At 52.7% G+C, this 25,464-nt stretch overlaps 1 protein-coding gene across 1 annotated transcript; it reads right to left on the reverse strand.

The window, feature by feature from the left end:
- Positions 1 to 17,710: 17,710 nt before the first annotated feature.
- LOC100276705 (uncharacterized) lies at positions 17,711 to 19,678 on the reverse strand. Its single transcript, NM_001371541.1, has 3 exons — positions 19,343 to 19,678; positions 18,796 to 18,908; positions 17,711 to 18,030 (listed from the first exon to the last, which is right to left on the reverse strand). Exons 1-3 carry the CDS (start codon positions 19,530 to 19,532, stop codon positions 17,896 to 17,898), a joined length of 438 nt encoding a protein of 145 aa, NP_001358470.1. The 5' UTR covers positions 19,533 to 19,678; the 3' UTR covers positions 17,711 to 17,895.
- Between the last annotated feature and the right edge of the window lie 5,786 nt (positions 19,679 to 25,464).

Below are 25,464 nucleotides of genomic sequence, written 5' to 3' on the forward strand. Positions count from 1 at the left end.
ATCACGTGATTCTGTGCCCTCGCATTGTTCACTGTCTGGTGTGCACCGGACAGTCCAGTGCACCCGTGGACAGAAGGCAACTAGGGCCTTCCAAATGGAGCTCCAATGTCTCCTAGGTCCCTTGGGGCTATAAAAGGGATCCCTAGGCACATGGAGCTCAACACCAAGCAGTCATTGAACATCCTACAACGCCGAGACATCGAATTCACGCCTTTGCTTTGACAGATAGAGATTTGGGCACTTGTTTTGAGTTGTAACACCGATGTGATGTCTTTGTGCTTTTCTCTCTTGACTTGTGTGTGTGAGTTGCTGCGAGTCTTGTCTCGTGTGTTTGATTCTACTTCCCTCTTACTCTTGTGGTTTACTTGAGATCAATTGTGTAAGGGTGAGAGACTCCAACTTGTGGAGATTCCTCACAAAGAGAAAACTTGAGATAAGGAAGAAAATCGTGGTACTCAAGTTTGATCTTTGGATCACTTGAGAGGGGTTGAGTGCAAGCCTTGACCAAAGGAGGTCACCACAACGTGGAGTAGGCATTGGCCGAACCACAGGATAAAATCACCATGTCACTTATGCATCTCTTCATTGTAATTGTTTTCTTCCCTTTAGTTCTCACATAATCACTTGTGTTGTTGTTCCTTAGTTTAACACATATCTTAAAGGAACAATCAAGTGAAGAGTTCTCTCTTTCTCTCTAACTCTATTCATATCAACTTGGTTTTCATTCTACTAACATTTATTATAAACCAAGTTTGTCTTGTTTAGAGTTAATTATTGCAGGATCACCTATTCATCCCCCCCTCTAGGTGCTCTCAGTAGGATCCTCTTCCTTCTCACGGGGCTCTAGGTCAGTAGGCCACTCAGGCATCCCTGACGGCGTAGAGTCACCTAGGGGTTAAGACAGTTGAGGTAGAGTATCTTGAATGGACAACTAGATCTTGCCCCAGGGAGGGGTAAGATGCTAGGGTCGTCTTAGAGTCGGCAGGCCACCCAAGACGGATCTAGATGATGTAGAGTCAATAGGGGTGGAGGTGGATATGCGGAAAGTTACAACTAGAATTATGTTACATCTACTCCTAGGGTAGGAATGATAAAGAAAGGTAAATAAAGTAGATTGGTTCGATTGGAATGTGTTCGAGGATTTTCAATCGGTCGTACCCCTTCATATATATATATATATATATATATATATATATATATATATATATATATATATATATATATATATATATATATATATTGTCAGCGTTTCGAGACTGGGGGGTCCCTGGACCGACGAGTGAAATGTCGCCGCGTGCCCCAGCCCAGATGGGTCGGCGCGAGACGGAGCGCGAAGGGGGGAGGAGACATGCATGAGAGGTGGAAATCCCGCGGCCTTCGTGTTCGTCCCGCGTCCAGGTCGGGTGCGCTTGCAGTAGGGGGTTACAAGCGTCCACGCGAGAGGGGAGCGAGCACGCGAGCGCCTGTCCCGTCCTTTCCCCGCGCGGCCAACCCTCTGTAAGAGGGCCCTGGTCCTTCCTTTTATAGGCGCAAGGAGTGGATCCAGGTGTACAATGGGGGTGTAGCAGTGTGCTAACGTGTCTAGCGGAGGAGAGCTAGCGCCCTAAGTACATGCCATCGTGGCAGCCGGAGAGGTTTTGGCACCCGGTTCGTGTGGTGTCGTGGCCGTCGGAGGAGCGCTGGAGCCTGACGGAAGGACAGCTGTCGGGGCTGTCGAGTCCTTGCTGATGTCCTCTTGCTTCCATAAGGGGGCTGAGAGCCGCCGTCGTCATAGAGCGTGCGGGGCGCCATCATTACTTTTTTGGCGGAGCGAGCCAGATGGGACGCCGGTCTTGTTCCCCGTAGCCTGAGCCAGCTTGGGGTAGGGTAATGATGGCGCCTCCTGTTGACGTGGTCGGTCCGTGCCCTGGGTTGGGCGATGTAGAGGCTCCTCCGAGGTCGAGGTCGAGTCTGTCTTCCGAGGCCGAGGTCGAGTCCGAGCCCCCGGGTCGGGCGAGGCGGAGACCGTCGGCTGAGGCCAGGGCTGAGTCCGAGCCCTGGGGTCGGGCGAAGCGGAGTTCGTCGTCTTCAGGGGCTGAGCCCGAGTCCGAGCCCTGGGGTCGGGCGGAGCGGAGTTCGTCATCTTTCGGGGCTGAGCCTGAGTCCGAGCCTTGGGGTCGGGCGGAGCTGAAAGGGAAATGAGCCCTTGGGCCATTTCTAAGTATTTTGGTGATTGAGTGCCAACGCAAGTGCTTTTGTGTTAATCTATGCAAAGTGGTGGACAAAGTGCAAATCATGTCAAAAGGTATGTTTCTCAGACTTAGTACATTGTTTTAGAGACTAATGTATTGTGTATAAGTGCTGGAAACAGGAAAAGAACAATTGGAAATGCCTTGGCTCGAGCAGCCAAGACTCTGCTCAGTCTGGGAGCACCGGACTGTCCGGTGGTGCACCGGACTGTCCGGTGCGCCAGGCTGGCTCGAGCGAACTGGCCGCTCTCGGGAATTCATCGGCGACGTACGGCTATAATTCACCGGACTATCCGGTGTGCATCGGACTGTCCGGTGAGCCAACGGTCGGCCGGGCCAACGGTCGGCTGCGCGATCTGCGCAAGACACGTGGCCGAGCCAACGGTCGGGAGGGGGCACCGGACTGTCCGGTGTGCAACGGACAGTGTCCGGTGCGCCAACGGCTCCCAGGCGCCAATGGTCGACTACGCCACAGAAGGAAAGAAATCCGCACCAGACAGTGTCCGGTGTGCACCGGACTGTCCGGTGCGCCAGGCGGCAGAAGGCAAGATTTGCCTTCCTGGAATGCTCTCAACGGCTCCTAGCTGCCTTGGGGCTATAAAAGGGACCCCTAGGCGCATGGAGGAGTACACCAAGCATCCTCTAAGCATTCCTAAGCACTAAGACATCGATTCCGCGATTTTGATTCCTTGCGATAGCACTTAGAGCTCTAGTTGAGTTGTGAACTCATTGAGTTGTGTTGTGAGCTCTTGTTGCGACTTGTGTGCGTGGTGTTGCTGTGATTTCTTGTCTTGAGTGTGTTGCTTATCCCTCCCTTACTCCGTGCTTCTTTGTGATCATCTAAGTGTAAGGGCGAGAGGCTCCAAAGTGTGGAGATTCCTCGCAAACGGGATATAGTAAAACAAGCAAAACACCGTGGTATTCAAGTGGGTCTTTGGACCGCTTGAGAGGGGTTGATTGCAACCCTCGTCCTTTAGGACGCCACAACATGGAGTAGGCAAGCGTTGGTCTTGGCCGAACCACGGGATAACCACAGTGCCATCTCTGTGATTGATATCTTTGTGGTTGTTGTGTTTTGTTGAGACTCCTCTCTAGCCACTTGGCATTATTGTGTTAACGCTTAACCAAGTTTTTGTGGCTTAAGTTTAAAGTTTTACAGGATCACCTATTCACCCCCCTCTAGGTGCTCTCAGGAGCGGAGTCCGTCGTCTTCAGGGGCTGAGCCCGAGTCCGAGCCCTGGGGTCGGGCGAAGCGGAGTTTCCTATGGCGCCTGAGGCCGGGCCTGGCTGCCTGTCAGCCTCACTCTGTCGAGTGGCACAGCAGTCGGTGCGGCGTAGGCGGCGCTGTCCTCTTGTCAGACCGGTCAGTGGAGCGGCGAAGTGAATGCGGTCACTTTGGCTCTATCGTCTAGAGGGCACGCGTTAGGATAAAGGTGTCAGGCCACCTTTGCATTAAATGCTCCTGTGATTTGGTCGGTTGGCGCGGCGATTTGGCCAAGGTTGCTTCTTGGTGAAGACTGAGCCTCGGGCGAGCCGAAGGTGTGTCCGTTGCTGGAGGGGGGCCTCGGGCGAGACGTAGATCCTCCGGGGTCGACTGCCCTTGCCTGAGGCTGGGCTCGGGCGAGGCATGATCGGGTCCCTCGAATGGACCGATCCTTGACTTAGTCGCACCCATCAGGCCTTTGCAGCTTTGTGCTGATGGGGGTTACTAGCTGAGAATTAGGAGCCTTGAGGGTACCCCTAATTATGGTCCCCGACAGTAGCCCCCGAGCCTCGAAGGGAGTGTTAATACTCGCTTGGAGGCTTTCGTCGCACTTTTTTGCAAGGGGACCAGCCTTTCTCGGTTGTGTTTTGTTCCGGTGGGTGCGCGCGAGCGCACCCGCCGGGTGTAGCCCCCGAGGCCTCGGAGGAGTGGTTTGACTCCTCCGAGGTCTTAATGCCTCGCGCAATGCTTCGGTTGGTCTGGTTGTTCCCTCATGCGAGCTGGCCGTAGCCCGGGTGCGCGGTCGGGTCCCAAGTTCTCGGGCTGGTATGTTGACGCTGTCAACGGTTTGGCCGGAGCCGGGTTTGCGAGAGCAACCCCCGAGCCTCTGCACAGGGCGAGAGGACGGTCAAGGACAGAATCGACTTTTTTGTATACGCCCCTGCGTCGCCTTTCCGCAAGGAGGAGGGGGGAAAGCGCCATGTTGCCCTCGGAGGGCGCCGAACATGGTGTCTCCGGTGAGCTGCTGGCGGGTAATCCGAGTGGACGCCCGTGCCCCATTTGTTAGGGGTCGGCTAGAGGCCCGGAGGCGCGCTCAAAAGTACCTGCGGGTGATCTGCCGGACCCGGTCCCCTGTCGACGGGGTCCGAGGGCTCGATGCCTCCCTCTGATGGGATTCCGTTACAAGATCGTTCCCGCTGGTCTCGGAAATGTCCTAGGGTACCTCAGGAGCGTAGCCCGAGCCTTGGTTATGTATCGAACGTACCCATGGTCATCCCTCGCTCTGTGTCTGAGGCGGCTGTGAACCTTTTGAGGGCCAGCCTACGAACCCCTGATCAGTAGTGGGCGCGGAGCCCGAGTGGCCTGAGGCGGCCGTTGAACCCTTCCGAGGGGCCGGCCTTCGAACCTCTGACCAGTAGTGGGTGTGGAGCCCACGCGCTCTGAGGCGGCTGTTAAACCCCTCCGAGGGGCCAGCCTTTGAACCTCTTATCAGTAGGGAGGCTCGGGGCCTGTTTCCTTCACGGAGAAGGATCCTTTTCGGGGTATCCCCCTTTCCCGGTCCCTGTTGTAAGAGAGAGAAAGAGGAAAAGGATACGAAATCGAATGACGTGGCGTACCTCTTTTTGACGCGGTCATTATGGCGAAGGCGAAGCGTCGCTTGCTTCCCCCGCCAGAGGCGCCGCCTGTCCCGCCGCGGAGTTAATTTGACGGGGCGAGTGGTTCGCGGGGCGGCCGTTGCGCGTGCGCGAGCCGTTCGAGGAACGGAACACGGGCGCGCCGTCTTCACGCCGTGAGAGAGGGTTCTCTCGCTGTCCCACGAGGTGACGTGAGCTTGGCTGACGACGTGACCGCTGCTCCTGCCCGCCTGCAACCGCCATTACTATCGGCCCTTTTTTGGCCGTATTGACCGTCGCGCCTGGCTGGCACTGCTGGGTCGTACGCAGGGTTGCCTCGAGTCGCGGTACTGGTTCCGCAGTCGAGGAGGCATGGCAGTGGTGCGAGCGGCGGTGCACTTGCTCGCACGTAGCAACCGGCGCGCCGGTTGCATGACGCGTGGGCCTAGGCCTCCATGCTGGGTGCGTTGGAAGTCGGAGCGGCGCGCCCACTTGGCGCGGTTGCATGCCGCCTGCATGGCTGCCCGCCCTTTCACTCGCTCGTCTGGGCGAAAGTGGAGGAATGCTTGTAACCGCTGGGCGGTTGCATGCACCGCGCACGGCGGTTTGGCTTCTTCTGCCCTGGGCCAGCTTGTATGACGCGTGGGACCCAGCCCCCGCGCCATAGGGGGAGGAACTTGGAGCGTGTTGGAGAAGACTCAGCCCACGACGGCTGGGGATGCAAGTAGGGAGAGTCGCCTTTAAAAGGAGGGCGGCCCCCTTGAAAGGCGACCATGTCTTCGCGCTCCCTTATGCATCGTGTCTTTCCACCTTCCGAGCCCCCGGATGGGGGACACCCTCAATCCTTCCGCCTTGTCGTTGGAGGAACGCAACTTCGTGGAAGTTGGTATCTTTCAGCCATCGTTCGGCTTCAAGGATTTTCATCACGCGGCCCAGCTGCATCCCCTCACCGGTGGTCACCCGAGTCGGTGACCCCCAGCCCCTGGATGGGGAGAAGCAAGTCGCGCTGCGATCTTGGTCCCGCCCTCAGCTTCAAGGATGTTCATCATCCTTGCTGGGGCGGAGAGCGAGGCGAGCCGGGGCTCTACCTCTCACACGGGTCGGCTGGCCACCTCCTCTTCCAGCTTCTAGTGGTGGAAACCATCCTCCAGCTCTGCGGAGGAGACGTCCTCCAGCCATGCCGGGGGAGGCGGACTGTTGCTGCCCAGCTAGGATGCAACATTCCGTCCTCTTCCTCGCTTGCGTGGCGAGGACGGGAGCGAGGACCTGTCGGTGCGCTTTGGAGCGGCCCGCTCTTTGGCTTTGATGTCTGGTTCGCGTCCCTTGAGCGGGGACGCGAACGAGAGCCTTCCGGTGGCCGCGTCCGTCCTAGGACCACAGCTGCTGCTGCAGAGGTCGCTGGCGAGTCGCCCAGAACTTGTCGCCCCGCAGGCTCCCCGGTGTGGAGGTTGTTCATACCCGCGGGGACGGAACCGGAGTTCCGTTTGTAATGGCATCTTGAATGCCGGTGTTTTGTTCATTGTGGTTGTCGGGGCCTGAACATGTATGTATTTTTGGCGCGGAGCCATGTTTTTTCCTCATTTTCGAGCACTAAGACTCGCCTGTTGGTTGTCTGAACCGCTTCACCAAGCGTGAGTCGCCCTGTGCAAAGGTGACGAGTGAGGTATCCGTATCCCGGAGGCGTAGGAGTCCCTCGGCTCGGTCGGCCTTGCTGTCCGAGGCTTCTCTTACTTAGTTAAAGGAACCCCTCGGCCGCTCTTCGATGAGCCGAAGCCAGGGGTAGCGGTGTCAGAACGGACAGAGGCAGAGTTGGCTCGAAAAGAAGACCTGGTCGGCCAGAGCCTGGCCGGGTCGTCCACTGGTGGGACCGACGCCGGAATTGAGTTGCCGAGGCCTCGGGCCGGGCTGATGTCTTCGGGGGACAGCTGGCCGAGACCTCGGAGTGACTGGCAGAGCCGTCTGCTCGAGCCGGGTTGCTGGAGAAGACCTTGGCGGCGATGGCCCGGGCGTGGTGATGATGTCGTCCTTCAGAGTGGAGATCCTCAGACCGCGTCGCCGTCCGAGGCTAGGTCGGACCTCGCCGAAGGTGTAGTTGACGCCGAGGGTGCTGCTGCTCCCTTCAATTGTCAAGATCCGAGCCTGCAGGATCGGATTATCTTGTAGCGTGTGTTTTCTGCGGCCGCCGAGGCCCAAACACACCATCGTCGTGTTGTAAAGCTGCGCTTCTTTTCCTCTTGTTTCGAGTATCTGGACTTTTTCGTCGGTAATAGAATTGTTTGTGCGAGCGAGAGTTGCTTTTCACAGAAGGTGATGAGTGAGGTATCCGTATCCCGGAGGCGTAGGAATCCCTCGGCTCGGTCGGCCTTGCCGCTTACGCGCACTCTTGCCCGTCCATAGGGTTCTGTCACCGACGCAGTCGAGAAGGCCCGAAGAATCGCTTCGGCAGAGGGGCTTTCGAGCGTGAAGACTTGTTCGGTCCGCGGAATCACTTATCCGAACGCGAGTTACTTATCGCAGAAGGTGATGAGTGAGGTATCTGTATCCCGGAGGCATAGGAGTCCCTCGGCTCGGTCAGCCTTGGCTGCTTACGTGTACTCCGTCGTTTTCAGGATCCACTTTCGAAGTAATCGAAAAGCACGAAAGACATTCTGGCAGAAAGGATCTTTTTTCGAGGAAAATTTCGACGCAGAGGGGGTTCCCCCCTTTTAGCCCCCGAGGGAGGGTCGGGCTTTGCCGAGGCAAGGCTGACCCTTCCTTGATGACTAAACTTTGTGTGGGAACGAGGTGTACGAACAACTTGAAAGCATCTTAAGGGTAGAAGCGACGTAGCTGTTGGATGTTCCAAGCGTTGCTGTAGATCTCGCCTTGACTGTTGGCCAGCTTGTACGTCCCGGGCTTCAGAACTTTGGCGATGACGAACGGCCCTTCCCAGGGAGGCGTGAGCTTGTGCCACCCTCGGGCGTCTTGTCGTAGCCGAAGCACCAGGTCGCCCACCTGGAGGTCTCGGGACCGGACCCCTCGGGCGTGGTAGCGTCGCAGGGACTGCTGGTACCACGCCGAGTGCAGTAAGGCCATGTCCCGAGCCTCTTCTAGCTGGTCCAGCGAGTCTTCTCGATTAGCTTGGTTGCTTTGGTCGGCGTAGGCCCTCGTCCTCGGGGAACCGTATTCTAAGTATGTGGGCAAGACAGCCTCGGCCCCATAGACTACAAAGAACGGCGTGAAGCCCGTGGCTCGGCTCGGCGTTGTCCTCAGACTCCAGATCACCGAGGGGAGTTCCTTCATCCATCACTTGCCGAACTTGTTGAGGTCGTTGTAGATCCGAGGCTTGAGTCCTTGTAGAATCATGCCGTTGGCACACTCCACTTGCCCATTCGTCATGGGGTGAGCCACGGCGGCCCAGTCCACCCGGATGCGGTGATCCTCGCAGAAGTCCAGGAACTTTCTGCCGGTGAACTAGGTGCCGTTGTCGGTGATGATGGAGTTCGGAACCCCAAAGTGATGGATGATGTTGGTGAAGAACGCCACCGCCTGTTCGGACCTGATGCTGTTTAGGGGTCGGACCTCGATCCACTTGGAGAATTTGTCGATGGCGACCAACAGGTGCGTGTAGCCCACGGGTGCCTTCTGCAAGGGGCCGATGAGGTCCAGACACCACACAGCAAAAAGCCAGGTGATGGGTATCGTCTGTAGGGCCTGAGCGGGCAGGTGGGTCTGCCTTGCGTAGAACTGACACCCTTCGCAGGTGCGGACAATTCTAGTGGCGTCGGCCACCGCCGTCGGCCAGTAGAAACCTTGTCGGAAGGCGTTTCCAACAAGGGCTCGAGGTGCTGCGTGATGGCCGCAAGCCCTCGAGTGTATCTCTTGTAGGAGCTTCTGACCTTCGGCGATTGGGATGCATCGTTGGAGGATGCCTGAGGGGCTGCGGTGGTAGAGCTCCTTCCCATCTCCCAGCAAGACGAACGACTTGGCGCGCCGCGCCAACCGCCGAGCTTCGGCTCGGTCGAGGGGTACCTCTCCTCGGTGGAGATATTGCAGGTATGGGGTCTGCCAATTTTGATTAGGCGTGACCCCGCTTCGCTCCTCCTCGATGCGCAGTGCCTCACCCTCGGGGGCCGAGGGTACCTCGGGCTGAGCTGAGGGTGCCTCGGGTTGAGCCGAAGGTGCCTCGGGCCGAGCCGAGGATACCTCGGACTGTACCGAGGGTACCTCGGGCTGTGCCGAGGGTACCTCAGACTGGGCCGAGGGTACCTCGGACTGGGTCGAGGGTGTCTCGGGCTGTGCCGAGGCCTTCTCGGGCTCGGGCGTGTCGTCGGTCTTGACGGAGGGTTGATGCAGGTCTCGGAAAAAGACATCCGGGGGAACCGTTGTTCGCCCCGAGGCTATTTTAGCCAGCTCGTCCGCAGTCTCGTTGTAGCGTCGGGCGATGTGGTTGAGCTCGAGCCCGTAGAACTTGTCTTCCAGGCGCCGAACCTCATCGCAGTAGGCTTCCATCTTCGGGTCGCGGCAGTGGGAGTTCTTCATGACTTGGTCGATGACGAGTTGCGAGTCACCGCGAGCGTCGAGGCGTCGGACCCCTAGCTCGATGGCGATGCGCAGCCCGTTGACCAGAGCTTCGTACTCAGCCACATTGTTGGACGCCGGGAAGTGGAGGCGTAGCACGTAGCGTAGGTGCTTTCCGAGGGGCGAGATGAAGAGTAGGCCTGCGCCTGCTCCTGTCTTCATCAGCGACCCGTCGAAGAACATGGTCCAGAGTTCTTGTTGGATCGGAACTGTTGGGAGCTAGGTGTCGACCCATTCAGCCACGAAGTCCGCCAAGACCTGGGACTTGATGGCCTTCCGAGGGACGAACGAGATCGTTTCGCCCATGATTTCCACCGCCCACTTTACGATTCTACCTGAGGCCTCTCGGCACTAGATGATCTCCCCCAGGGGGAAGGATGACACCACAGTTACCGGATGAGACTCGAAGTAGTGTCGCAACTTCCGCCGCGTTAGGATCACCGCGTATAGCAGCTTCTGAATTTGTGGGTAGCGGATCTTGGTTTCGGACAGTACCTCGCTGATGAAGTAGACTGGCCTCTGGACGGGCAATGCATGCCCCTCTTCTCGTCTCTCAACCACAATCGCGGCGCTAACCACCTGAGTGGTCGCGGCGACGTAGATCAAGAGGGCTTCTCCGGCAGCGGGTGGCACCAAGATGGGCGCGTTTGTAAGGAGCGCCTTCAGGTTCCCGAGGGCTTCCTCGGCCTCAGGGGTCCAAGTGAAGCACTCGGCCTTCCTTAAGAGGCGGTACAGAGGCAGGCCTCTTTCGCCGAGGCGCGAGATGAAGCGGCTCAGAGCCGCAAGGCATCCCATGACCCTCTGTACGCCTTTTAAGTCCTTGATGGGCCCCATGCTGGTGATGGCCGCGATCTTCTCCGGGTTGGCTTCGATGCCCCACTTGGAGACGATGAACCCCAAGAGCATGCCTCGGGGAACCCCGAAGACACACTTTTCGGGATTGAGCTTCACGCCTTTCGCCTTGAGACATCGAAATGTCACTTCAAGGTCGGAAAGGAGGTCGGAGGCTTTCCTTGTCTTGACTACGATGTCATCGACGTAGGCCTCGACCGTCTGGCCAATGTGTTCGCCGAACACATGGTTCATGCACCGTTGGTACGTCGCACCCGCATTCCTCAAGCCGAACGGCATGGTGACATAGCAGTACATGCCGAAGGGTGTGATGAAAGAAGTCGCGAGCTGGTCGAACTCTTTCATCCTGATTTGGTGATACCCTAAGTAGGCATCGAGGAAAGACAGGGTTTCGCACCCAGCAGTGGAGTCCACAATTTGGTCGATGCGAGGCAGAGGGTAGGGAACCTTCGGACATGCTTTGTTTAGACCAGTGTAGTCTACACACATCCGCCATTTCCCTCCTTTCTTTCTCACAAGCATAGGGTTGGCAAGCCATTCGGGATGGAATACCTCTTTGATGAACCCTGCCGCCATTAGCTTGTGGATCTCCTCGCCTATGGCTCTATGCTTTTCTTCGTCGAATCGGCGCAGAGGCTGCTTCACGGGTCGGGCTCCGGTCCGGATATCCAGTGAGTGCTCGGCGACATCCCTCAGTATGCCGAGCATGTCCGAGGGACTCCACGCGAAGACGTCGGCGTTCGCGCGAAGAAAGTCGACGAGCACTGCTTCCTATTTGGGATCGAGCTCGGAGCCGATCCGGATCTACTTGGAGGCGTCGCTGCTGGGGTCGAGGGGGACGGACTCAACCGTCTCCGCTGGCTCGAAGTTGCCGGCGTGGCGCTTCACGTCTGGCACCTCCTTAGAGAGGCTCTCCAGGTCGGCGATGAGGGCCTCGGATTCGGCGAGGGCCTCGACGTACTCCACGCACTCCACGTCGCATTCGAACGCATGTCGGTACGTGGGGCCGACGGTGATGACCCCGTTGGGGCCCGGCATCTTGAGCTTGAGGTAGGTGTAGTTGGGGATGGCCATGAACTTCGCGTAGCATGGCCTCCCCAGTACCGCGTGGTAGGTTCCTCGGAACCCGACCACCTCGAACGTGAGGGTCTCCCTTCGGAAGTTGGAGGGCGTCCCAAAGCAGACGGGAAGGACGAGTTGTCCGAGGGGCTGGACGCGCTTCCCGGGGATGATCCCGTGGAAAGGCGCAGCGCCTGCCCGGACCGAGGACAGATCAACGCGCAGGAGCCCGAGGGTCTCGGCGTAGATGATGTTGAGGTTGCTGCCTCCGTCCATGAGGACCTTGGTGAGCCTGACGTCGCCGATGACGGGGTCGACAACGAGCGGGTATTTCCCCAGGCTCGGCACGGGGTCAGGGTGGTCAGCTTGGTCGAAGGTGATGGGCTTGTCGGACCAGTCTAGGTAGACTGGCGCCGCCAGCTTTACCGAACAGACCTCCCGACGCTCTTGCTTGCGGTGCCGAGCCGAGGTGTTCGCCGCTTGCCCACCGTAGATCATGAAGCAGTCGCGGACCTCGGGGAACTCTCCTGCCTGGTGATCTTCCTTCTTATCATCGTCGCGAGCCCTGCCACCCTCTGCGGGTGGCCCGGCCCTGTGGAAGTGGCGCCGAAGCATGGCGCACTCCTCAAGGGTGTGCTTGACGGGCCCCTGATGATAGGGGCACGGCTCCTTGAGCATCTTGTCGAAGAGGTTGGCACCTCCGGGGGGTTTCCGAGGGTTCTTGTACTCGGCGGCGGCGACAAGGTCCGCGTCGGCGGCATCGCGTTTCGCTTGCGACTTCTTCTTGCCTTTCTTCTTGGCGCCGCGTTGAGTTGACGCCTCGAGGGCATCTTCCGGTGGGCGGCCCTGGGGCTGCTTGTCCTTCCGGAAGATAGCCTCAACCGCCTCCTGGCCAGAGGCGAACTTGGTGGCGATGTCCATCAGCTCGCTCGCCCTGGTGGGGGTCTTGTGACCCAGCTTGCTCACCAGGTCACGGCAGGTGGTGCCGGCGAGGAACGCGCCGATGACATCTGAGTCGGTGATGTTGGGCAGCTCGGTGCGCTGCTTCGAGAATCGCCGGATGTAGTCCCGGAGAGACTCTCCCGGCTGCTGTCGGCAGCTTCGGAGGTCCCAGGAGTTTCCAGGGCGCACGTACGTGCCCTGGAAATTGCCGGCGAAGGCTTGGACCAGGTCGTCCCAGTTGGAGATCTGCCCCGGAGGCAGGTGCTCCAACCAGGCGCGAGCGGTGTCGGAGAGGAACAGGGGGAGGTTGCGGATGATGAGGTTGTCATCGTCCGTTCCACCCAGCTGGCAGGCCAGCCGATAGTCCGCGAGCCACAGTTCCGGTCTTGTCTCCCCCGAGTACTTTGTGATAGTAGTCGGGGTTCGGAACCGGGTCGGGAACGGCGCCTGTCGTATGGCGCGGCTGAAAGCTTGCGGACCGGGTGGTTCGGGCGAGGGACTCTGATCCTCCCCGCGGTCGTAGCGTCCCCCACGCCTGGGGTGGTAGCCTCGGCGCACCCTCTCGTCGAGGTGGGCCCGACGGTTGCGGTGATGGTGCTCGTTGCCGAGGCGACCCGGGGCCGCAGGCGCTGTGTTGCGCGTGCGCCCGGTGTGGACCGAGGCTTCCCGCATGAATCAGGAAGTCGTGGCGCCATGTTCCGAGGGGTACCCCTGCCTTCGGGAGGCGGAGCTTTCGGCCTGTCAGACCGCGGCGTCCTCCAGGAGATTCTTGAGCTCTCCCTGAATTCGCCGCCCCTCGGTAGTTGACGGCTCCGGCATCACGCGGAGGAGCATTGCCGCCGCAGCCATGTTCTGGCCGACTCCACTGGAAGTGGGTGGCGGCCTCACCCTGACATCGTCGGTGTTGGGGACTTGTTCTCAAATGCTATGAATTAAGAACAAGGCAACATAAAATGTTAAATGTTAATGCCCTTCGTCCAACGAAGCATTATTCCCTTAAGGGTTAATGAGCCTTGGACGAAGGTTTAAGACAATATGATTACGAAGGTTAAATCTTCGTAATTGAATCCTAATAGATTGAATAAAGTAATATAAAATACGAAGCGTCAAAGGTGAATAAATTATAAACGAACAACATTACTTTCATAGTATATCGATTTAACACATTTAAGCATTGGATACAATTATACCTTTGCCTTGGCAAAAGATTGATTCCCGAATGGTGTGATCGCTATCACCGGAATGCGTGAACAGTAAAGGAATACTGTTCACTATTTATAGACACGGGACACAGCCTGTGAGGAATTACAATTATGCCCCTCATAAGGGATTACAACAGCGACTCAAACATTTATGGACTAAAAGGTCATTCTATTTTTATGTCGGTTTGTAATACCGAAGCTTCATAAAGAGGAACCTTCGGTCGTCACATGCGGACAGCTTCAACCGAAGTTGTTTCTTCCTACAAGACCTTCGGCGACGAAGCATAGTCCCAACAGTCGGCGATGCGGTGCTGGATACCCTGGGGTAGATGACGCATTTCTCTGGCCGGAGGTTGGCCCGCCCATTCCTGTCCGATGTCCCAACGGATCGGCTCAAGTGTTCCTGCTCCCTCGTCGAGCCTAGCCTGCACCCCGCGGATTTGCTCGAGCTGTGGGTCATGACCCCCCGCCGGAACGGGGACCACAGCTAGCTCCCGTAGGATGTCAACGCGAGGCACAGGCCTAGGGAGATCACCGTTCTCCGGCATACCAAGATGGTTGCCTTCGGAGGGACCCCCTAGATCGACGTGGAAACATTCACGACTTGGGCCGCAGTCCTCGTCGCCGAGGCTGCGGCTACCGTCAGAACAGTCGGAAAGGCAGTAGTCGCATGCGGTCATGAAGTCCCTCATGGCACTGGGGTTACCAAGTCCGGAGAAATCCCAACAGAAGTCGGGCTCATCATCTTCCTCGAACCCCGAGGGCCCATAGGTCGAGACGTCCGTCAGCCGGTCCCAGGGTGACCGCATACGATACCCCAGTGGGTTTGGACTTGCCTCTATGAGAGCGTCCACCAAAGCGAAGTCGCTTGGCAGGTCGAGGCTGAATCCAAAAGGCGTGAGATGGGAATCGGTGGGTACCTCTTGGTCGACGGGCGGTGACGCAGTCACGTCAGGGACTGACTGCACCGTCGTCTCAGGTACAAGGGTGACGCCCAGTAAGCCCTTCGCGAGCGTACTGGCGTCGTCCGTTTGCTTGGGATTGGCGTGTTGCGGGGAGACGGCGCTCGTCTTCGTCTCAGACGCGAGGTCGATGCCCGACGTGCCCCCCGTTGGGGCGCCGGCGCCGTCGACTCGCTCGACAGCCGACGAGGTGCCGCCTCCTGCTTGGCCTTGGTTGCCCCGCCTCCTCCTCCGTCGGCGGGGGAGGGGACGGGGTGAGCTCGAATGTTGTTCTTCCACCACACGGGGAAGACGTCGTCGATCCCGCCACCGACGGGCGGGCTGTCGGCCGCCATTGTCGCTGTCGCACGGCGGGGGAAGGAGTATCATGTCGTAGCTGCCGTCGAGGGACATGAACTCAAGACTCCCGAAACGGAGCACCGTCCCGGGCTGGAAAGGTTGCTGGAGACTGCCCATCTGGAGCTTGACGGGAAGATGTTCGTCAACACGCAGCAGGCCCCTACCTGGCGCGCCAACTGTCGGCGTTTCGAGACCGGGGGGGTCCCTGGACCGACGAGTGAAATGTCGCCGCGTGCCCCAGCCCAGATGGGTCGGCGCGAGACGGAGCGCGAAGGGGGGAGGAGACGGGCGTGAGAGGTGGAAATCCCGCGGCCTTCGTGTTCGTCCCGCGCCCAGGTCGGGTGCGCTTGCAGTAGGGGGTTACAAGCGTCCACGCGGGAGGGGAGCGAGCGGCCTCACGCGAGCGCCTGTCCCGTCCTTTCCCTGCGCGGCCAACCCTCTGTAAGAGGGCCCTGGTCCTTCCTTTTATAGGCGCAAGGAGTGGATCCAGGTGTACAATGGGGGTGTAGCAGTGTGATAACGTGTCTAGCGGTGGAGAGCTAGCGCCCTAAGTCCATGCCATCGTGGCAGCCGGAGAGGTTTTGGCACCCGGTTCGTGTGGTGTCGTGGCCGTCGGAGGAGCGCTGGAGCCTGACGGAAGGACAGCTGTCGGGGCTGTCGAGTCCTTGCTGACGTCCTCTTGCTTCCGTAAGGGCGCTGAGAGCCGCCGTCGTCATGGAGCATGCGGGGCGCCATCATTACTTGTTTGGCGGAGCGAGCCAGATGGGACGCCGGTCTTGTTCCCCGTAGCCTGAGCCAGCTTGGGGTAGGGTAATGATGGCGCCTCCTGTTGACGTGGTCGGTCCGTGCCCTGGGTTGGGCGATGTAGAGGCTCCTCCGAGGTCGAGGTCGAGTCTGTCTTCCGAGGCCGAGGTCGAGTCCGAGCCCCCGGGTCGGGCGAGGCGGAGACCGTCGGCTGAGGCCAGGGCTGAGTCCGAGCCCTGGGGTCGGGCGAAGCGGAGTTCGTCGTCTTCCGGGGCTGAGCCCGAGTCCGAGCCCTGGGGTCGGGCGGATCGGAGTTCATCGTCTTCAGGGGCTGAGCCCGAGTCCGAGCCCTGGGGTCAGGCGGATCGGAGTTCGTCGTCTTCAGGGGCTGAGCCCGAGTCCGAGCCCTAGGGTCGGGCGGAGCGGAGTTCGTCGTCTTCCGGGGCTAAGCCCGAGTCCGAGCCCTGGGGTCGGGCGGAGCGGAGTCCGTCGTCTTCAGGGGCTGAGCCCGAGTCCGAGCCCTGGGGTCGGGCGAAGCGGAGTTTCCTATGGCGCCTGAGGCCGGGCCTGGCTGCCTGTCAGCCTCACTCTATCGAGTGGCACAGCAGTCGGTGCGGCGCACGCGGCGCTGTCCTCTTGTCAGACCGGTCAGTGGAGCGGCGAAGTGACTGCGGTCACTTCGGCTCTATCGTCTGGAGGGCGCGCGTCAGGATAAAGGCGTCAGGCCACCTTTGCATTAAATGCTCCTGTGATTTGGTCGGTTGGCGCGGCGATTTGGCCAAGGTTGCTTCTTGGTGAAGACTGGGCCTCGGGCGAGCCGAAGGTGTGTTCGTTGCTGGAGGGGGGCCTCGGGCGAGACGTAGATCCTCCGGGGTCGGCTGCCCTTGCCCGAGGCTGGGCTCGGGCGAGGCGTGATCAGGTCCCTCGAATGGACCGATCCTTGACTTAGTCGCACCCATCAGGCCTTTGCAGCTTTGTGCTGATGGGGGTTACCAGCTGAGAATTAGGAGCCTTGAGGGTACCCCTAATTATGGTCCCGACATATATATATATATATATATATATATATATATATATATATATATATATATATATATATATATATATATATATATATATATATATATATATATATATATATGGGAGGTTTGGACCCATTCCTAGGCGATAGCGAACAGATCCTATGTGATTAGATGGATAACCACACACGTGATAAAAATAATCGTCCGAGTCAATCTGATTGCGGAGTGCGGACCGTCTGGGCCTTCAGGCCGAACCGCCCGCCACTTTTGGCGTTCGACACGGGCTTGCCCGATTCGATTGGGATGAGTGAATTGGCCCCGAATCTTACCAGTATATTCCTCGGAGGAACCTCTCTTGGTTTCTAAACCAAACTACTGTAAAAATGTGATGGAATGGAACAGTTCCATCTCGGTTATTTCTACGCCACATAGATTAGATGTGATTGAAAAAAAATAGAGATTTTAACTTACTATAAATTTAAACTCATCCAATTATCTCCAATCCATATGAATTGTGATGACAAGGATTATGTCCTTAGGTCTTGTTCATTTTATAGCAAAATCATATGGATTAAGGTGTATTGAAATGGATTGAGAAAGATTTTGACTAGTAGTGGATTACTGAACAACCTGGCAGTGCACCTTTAGGAACGGAGATAAAACACAAAGTGTTTTTTTTCGCTTGCTCGTGTATTCAACGTAGCAACTGTGCCACTTGGCTCGGCTTTTTGTCAGGAGAAGGTTCTGTTCGAGCTGATCCAGGCACAAATGGAGTAAAGATAGAAAGGAACTTGCGAACATGGCGGCCATCCAGAGTAGGCACATAACCCGCTAGGCTGACTCCAACAGTTCACCCAAAGTTTACCCATAAATTCACCCAAAGTTTACCCATAAAGACAGGAAGCCGTTAGCATTCTATGTCGTTTTATGATGGCAGAGACTCATTTTGCACAACAACAGAGACCATGGGGCAAGTAAAGGTACACAATCAAACATAGATAAAGTGGGCTTTGTTCGTGGCTTCCAACCTTAAGAAACCAACAAAAGGCGATTGCTAACCATGGCGTCAGATTCTAAGCACATGTACACAGTTTTATAGGGCATAACATAACATTTGGTCACCTAGAGGTTCATGATCACTACAAGGTAAACCGCAGAATCGCACTCCTCACACCCTTTCAAGCTCCGTGATGTGCTTGCTCAGCTGCTCCTTCAGTTCCTTTTGCCACCCTTCAATCAACTTCTTGTGCTTGGCAATGAGCTCAGACTTGCTCTTCAACTCTTCCTCCATTGTCGTAATCTCCTGTGCAATGCAAAACCGAACATGCCAACGAGATGATAAATATTGGGTGGGTATATGTATCCCAAATTCCTAATTAAGACCAGCAACTATGCACCTGTGATTCTCTCAACTACTGCAAAGGCATTTTTTTACAGAAACGTGTGCATGAAAAATTCATGAGCACAGAAGGTGTTAGGTGTATGAATGTGATTGGGTGTTCCTTGGGAACATTACTTTGTAGAAGTGACGATTCAGGCAGGCTACCAGTTCTTTCAATAATGAACACCTCAACTTCGAGTAGAAATATAGGAGTCTTTGTAATAAAGCTTATACTGAGTGTAACAAACTGCCTGTAGCAAGTAGCACTATGTGATTTATAAAGTTGGCTATTCCTAAGTATAGTGCCAACCACAAATGATCACAGTACTTGGGATGATCATATCATGTGAAATGTCAATCCTATCACCAATGAAAACTTTTAAGGGAGTGTTTGGTTTGAGGAGTCACTCAATCCAAAATGATGTGGTGTATAATGAGTCCATTCCTCAAATTTGCTGGGATGACCTTATTTCTCATATTAGTACTAACTAACTATAAGGAATGACTCCATTCCTTATTTCATTCCACAAATCAAATAAAAAAAGAGAAGTGAGAAGACGATGGACTAGCTCATTCCTCAAACCAAACACTTTATAATTAATTCATTCTCCATAACCAGTCCCCAATTTAATTTAACTACTATCCTTGCCGCACTCTTAACTATACGAGGATAAAGTAGAAATATACCTTTCGAAGCATCTCTTCTGCAGATGGCGGTTCCTCACGCTGCAGGCTGATGAAATAAGACTGGAGCTTCTTGGCAGCCTCCATGAAATCCCTTGCGTGCCTCTCAACATCAACTGCCCAATTTAGTAGAGACTACAACACTTAGATACCCTGTTTGGCAGGAACGAATGAGAAAATGCAATTAAATTTCTCTAATAAGCATTGCACACTATTAAGTCGGTATCTAAAAATGTGATTTACTTCTTTAATAAGCATTGCAATGTGATTGCCTGATTGGTACAGTTGATACAAGTTGAGTTCTCAGTCTAGGACCTAAGAAACCAATCGATATACAATTTCCTGGGCACAAGAAAGATGCAAAATCTTCCTCTAGAAAGAGCAAGATCCCTTTATCCATCCCGTAGGCAAAACAACGAACATGTGGCGCGCGACGGCGCCATTAACCGACCGAACACCATGAGACTTTACTGGTGTCGAAGCCGTGCCGGATCAAAGTGAAGCTACCTCTAGAGGAGGAGAGTGGGGAAATGATGGGGGTCGGCCGTACTCTGGTGGGAGGACTGGAGGGAGCGGTCGACGGCCTGGAGCTCGCGCGCGGGGAGGCACGGCAGCAGCGCGGCCTCCAGCGCCGCCACACACGCCAGCATGTCCTCGAGCCCACCCGCCGCGGGAGTCTGCTGCGTCGGCGGCGGGGGCGGCGTCTGCGCTGGCGACTGCGACGGCGTCGGCTCAGCCATGACGGAGAATGCGGAGAGAGGACCCGGAGAGATTGGGAGCGCTTGGGCCTCCGATTTGCTATTGACAAGGAGGAACTTTCCGTTGGATTGAAGACGCACGGCTAGGATTGGTTTACAAATGGCGTGTTCTGCGCCTGGATAGGCATAGGCTCGAGGGCTGAGGCTGCCTTGGCTGAAGGAAAGCGCATAGTTTGTTCAGGCTGACAATTTTCTGAAATATTTTTTCTTTTTTATAATAGCACACTTCTTCATATTTTGGTGCCTAAAATTTAGGCAACACTCTTATATACCACTGATTGCTAATAAAGGACCATTTGGATCCTTTTATTTTCAAAGAATTGGAATTTACTCCCTCCAGTCTTCAAATATTTGATGTTTTGGACATGACCTCATATACCAAGGAGCTATTAAATAGGGTTGTTATTTTCCATAATACCCCTAATAAATACGCTTAGATTCCACAACAAACACATGAAGATGTTAGCCTAGATGGTTGGGTCCTAAAGAATTTTACACTAGGTCGTGAGATCAAACCTTCACGATAAGAATAATTAAGCATATGTGGAAGAATGTGTGAACCACTTATATCAAGGGTATATTAGTCCAAAATAAGCTTCAAATGCTTCAACATCAAGCATTTGCTAGTCCAAAATAAGCTTCAAATGCTTCAACATCAAGTATTTGCATCCAAAGTGAAAATCACTTAAACATCAAGTATTTAAAGACTGGAGGGAGTATTTAATAGAGTAGGTTATTTGATTTGAATTTGATATTACACCACTTTCCAAAGTTTAGATATAAACTCATCTCAAATTCATAAGATGGGGTGGAAATTGATTTTATGTATTCAATTCTACGTTTCTACTCTGTAATTTATAACACACTCTTCTACTCACTCTCCTATAGTAGAAATGTAACATATAAATATCTCTCAAATATGGCCAACACTAATATACAAATATACTCACTATAAAACCATATTAGTTTAATTGATTTATGTCTAAATTACAATTATTATATTAGAATTCAATTCCAAGGGTCCAAAGGGGGTCTAAGACTATAATTTTATTGTTTACCTTTATGTTATAACCTATATTTTTTCCCTTAGCTAACTACTAAAATAATTGCAAAATGTTAATGGTCTTTATGTCAACACAAATCAAAATCTACCAAATTTATGATTTTGTTCAATAGATATTTTATTCTTAAGAGTAAAAATGTAGATTATGTCTATATAAATTACAACACACTAAAAACTAAAATTCAGGTACCTAAAATTTAGTAAATCACTTAAGGGCTTATTGAGAAGTAAGAAATTTTAACCCCTCGATCCCCTCCAATCCTGTTTCTCCCAAACAAGCCCTAATAGTTGTAACACCCTAATTTTTGGTTAGGACATGGAACTAAATACCATACCTCATTCCTTGTGAAGTTGTTGAGGTCCTCTTGCATTGCCACCACTCAGTCCGGATCTCTTAGTGCATCCTCTATCCTGTATGGCTCAATAGAAGACACAAAAGAGTAATGTTCACAAAAATGAGCAACTCGAGATCGAGTGGTTACCCCCTTGTGAATGTCACCAAGTATGGAGTTGACAGGGTGATCTCTTTGAATTGCTTGGTGGACTCTTAGGTGCGGTGGTCTTTGGTTTTGAATTTCTTGATCATCTTCCTTGTCTTGATCATCTTCATCTCCCCCTTGATCAATGTCCTCCTCTTGAGGTGGCTCATCGTCTTGATCTTCATCCTCTTCTTCTTGAGCCATTTCCTCATATTGAGTTGGTGGAGATGCTTGTATGGAAGATGATGGTTGACCTTGTGCTTATGGAGGCTCTTTGGATTCTTTTGGACACACATCCCTAATGGGCATGTTCCTTAGGGTGACACATAGAGCCTCTTCATCATTTAATTCATCAAGATCAACTTGCTCCACTTGGGAGCCATTAGTCTCATCAAACACAATGTCACAAGAAACTTCAACTAATCTAGTGGACTTGTTGAAGACTCTATATGCCCTTGTGTTTGAGTCATAACCAAGTAAAAAGCCTTCTACTGCTTTTGGAGTAAATTTTGAATTTCTACCTCTCTTAATAAGAATAAAGCATTTGCTCCCAAAAACTCTAAAATAAGAAACATTGGGCTTTTTACCGGTGAGGAGTTCATATGATGTTTTCTTGAGGATTCGTTGAAGGTAGAGTCAGTTGATGGAGCAGCAAGCGATGTTAATCACCTCCGCCCAAAACCGATCTGGTGTCTTGTACTCATCAATCATGGTCCTTTACATGTCCAATAGAGTTCTATTCTTCCTCTCTACTACACCATTTCGTTGAGGTGTGTAGAGCTCATGCTTGATGCCCTCCTCCTCAAGAAATCCTTCAATTTGAGAGTTCTTGAATTCTGTTTCATTATCGCTTCTAATCTTCTTGATTCTTAATCCAAACTCATTTTGAGCTCGTCTCAAGAATCTCTTTAAGGTCTCTTGGGTTTGAGATTTTTCCTGCAAAAAGAATACCCAAGTGAAGCGAGAATAATCATCCATAATAACAAGACAATACTTACTCCCGCCGATGCTTATATAAACGATCGGACCGAATAGATCCATGTGGAGTAGCTCAAGCGGCCTGTCGGTCGTCATGATGTTCTTGTGTGGATGATGAGCTCCAACTTGCTTCCCTGCTTGACATGCGCTACAAATCCTGTCTTTCTCAAAATGAACATTTGTTAGTCCTAAAATGTGTTCTCCCTTTAGAAGCTTGTGAAGATTCATCATCCCAACATGGGCAAGTCGGCGATGCCAGAGCCAGTCCATATTAGTCTTAGCAATTAAGAAAGTGTCTAGTTCAGCATTGTTATCATTAAAATCAACTAAGTATAGCTGACCATCTATCACTCCCTTAAAAGCTATTGAATCATCACTTCTTCTAAAGACAGTAACACCTACATCAGTAAATAGACAGTTGTAACCCATTTTGCATAATTGAGAAACTGAAAGCAAGTTGTAGTCTAAAGAATCTATAAGAAAAACATTGGAAATAGAATGGTCAGGAGATATAGCAATTTTACCCAAATCTTTGACCAAACCTTGATTTCCATCCCTGAATGTAATTGCTCTTTGGGGATCATCATTTTCTCATATGAGGAGAACATCCTTTTCTCCCCTGTCATGTGGTTTGTGCACCCGCTATCTGAAAGTCGCCTAGAGGGGGGTGAATAGGCGAAACCTGAAATTTACAAACTTTAAACACGCACTATGCTCGGGGTTAGCGTTAGAAATAACTCGGAGTGTGGAAGATAGTTCCCCTTGCTTTGAGTTGCTCAATCAATGCGGATAACCTTGGGAGCAAACACAAATCAATATGAGCAAGGGAACGTTTAGAGAGAGGAAAGAAAGGGAAACAAATCAAGTGGAGATCAACACAAATGAACACGGTGATTTGTTTACCGAGGTTAGGTTCTAAATAACCTAGTCCCCTTTGAGGAGGCCACAAAGGTCGGGTCTATTCCAACCCTTTCTCTCTCTCAATCGGTCACACAGACCGGTCGAGTGCTTCTCCTTAATCACTTGGGTCACTAAGACCTCGCTAGGATCACCACACACTTAGGTGTCTCTTACTAGCTTTACAAAGCACTTAGAAGAATTAGAATGAGAAGGAGAAAGCAATCCAAGCAACAAGAGTAACAAAAGAAACACAAAACACCCTCTCTCAAGTCATTAAGCAATTGAGTTGATTTTGAGGCTTGGAGAGGATTTGATCTTTTGAATGTGTCTTGGAGTGAATGCTTTTTCTCTTGTATTGAATGTGGAGTTCAGAAAACTTGGATGGTTTGAATGGAGGTGGTTGGGGGGTATTTATAGCCCCAATCACTATTCTAGTCGTTTTTGTCGATGGGCACACCGGACATGGCACTGTTTATTGTTCGGTGCGTGCCACGTCAGCAGACTGTTGGGGTTTGGAGCGGTTGACCGTTGAAGTCCTTTGTCCTCTTGCGGCACGGGACAGTCTGGTGTGCTCTAACTTTGCAATTCTGACTTCTGACTTCTGTGTTGTCTACTGTTCACTGTTCACCATAGTCGACCATTGGGCGCAGTTGACTGTTGCTTCGTTGACTCACCGGACACTGTCTGGTGCACACCGGACAGTCCGGTGAATTATAGCGGAGCGCCTTCCAGAGAACCCGAGAGCGATTAGTTTGTTGGTGCCATGGCCTGGGCACCGGACAGTGTCCGATGCGCCACTGGCAGCACCGATGCTTGTCTTTGCTCCAAACTTTGTTGAGTTCCCAACTTATTCTCTTTGTTGGTTTATGTTTGAACTTTATGCACCTGAGATAAATGACAACTAGGCAAACTAGTTAGTCCATGTGGTTTGTGATGGACGTCAAACACCAAAATCGATTATAGGAAATGTTTTAAGCCCATTTCCCTTTCACTATCGATTATCCAACTTGTCCTGCCGAATGTATAAACCTACAAAACAAATTTAGGCCTTGTTCTTAGGTACCCAAATGGTCTTGGGACATTTGACATTAGAAACAAGCACCTTGGGTACCCAAACACAAGTCTTTGGGCTCTTGTGTTTGCCCCCAACATATTTGGCAACTACTTTGCCTGGTTTGTTAGTTAGCACAAAAGATGTATCAAAAGTCTTAAATGAAATGCTATGTCATTTGATGCATTGACAATTTTAGGCATTTTGATATGAGTTGAATGCCTAGAGCTAGATGCCTCATTACTATACATATAAGCATGATGAGAAACAGTATGGGGTTTTCTAACATGAATTCTCTTAATTTTGTGCTCATGATAGTTTTCAGGATATAAAATATAACCCTCTCTATCCTGAACCATGGGAGCCTTGCCCTTAACAAAATTAGAAAGCCTATTCTTAGGGGTATTAAGTTCGATGTTGCTTTGGCTCCCTTGTTGGAAGCCAATGCCATCCTTAATGCTAGGGCATCTTCCATTATAGAGCATGCTACGAGCAAATTTAAAATTTTCATTTTGTAACTCATACTCGGCAATTTTAGCATTTAACTTAGCTATGTGATCATTTTGTTCTTTAATCAGGGCAAGGTGATCATCCATAGCATCAACATTAACATCTCTACATCTAGTGCAGATGGTGACATGCTCAACAGTAGATGTAGAAACATTAAAAGTATTCAGTTCTTCTGTCTCAGCATTTAAACTAGCATTTTTACTTCTAAGACAGGAAATTGAATCATTGCAAATATCAAGCTCTTTAGATAAACTTTCACATTTTTCTATCTCTAGAGCATAAGCATTTTTCAACTTAACAAATTTTTTATTTTCCTTAACGAGCAAGTCCTCTTGGCTTTCCAAGATATCATCCTTCTCGTTAATGATTTCTATTAATTCATTAATTTTCTTCTTTTGATCCTTGGTAAGATTTGCAAAAAGAGAAGTTAAATCATCTTCATTATCACTAGTGCTACCCTCATCATTGGAAGTAGTGTATTTGTGGGCATCTCTAGAATGTACCTTCTTCTTTTTGTCATACTTAGCCATGAGGCATTTGTGGACGACGTTGGAGAAGAGAAGGCCCTTGTTGATGGCGATGTTGGCGGCGTCCTTGTCGGTGGAGTTCTCGTCGGAGTCCCATTCCTACCCCACATGCGCCTCGCCACCCTTCTTCTTGTAGTATCTCCTCTTCTCCATCTTCTTCTTCCCTTTCTTATTGTCGTCCCTATCACTGTCACTTGTATACGGACATTTATCAATAAAGTGACTGGACTTACCACACCTATACCAAACCCTGTTGGAGCGAGGTTTGTGGTCCTTTCCCTTCCTTTGCTTGAGGATTTGCCGGAAGCTCTAGATGATAAGAGCCATCTCCTCATTGTCAAGTTTAGAGGCGTCGATTGGAAGTCTACTTAGTGTAGACTCTTCTTTCTTTTTCTCCATTGATTTG

The sequence above is a fragment of the Zea mays genome, chromosome 8, assembly GCF_902167145.1.
Source record: "Zea mays cultivar B73 chromosome 8, Zm-B73-REFERENCE-NAM-5.0, whole genome shotgun sequence".
NCBI classification, from domain to species: domain Eukaryota; kingdom Viridiplantae; phylum Streptophyta; class Magnoliopsida; order Poales; family Poaceae; genus Zea; species Zea mays.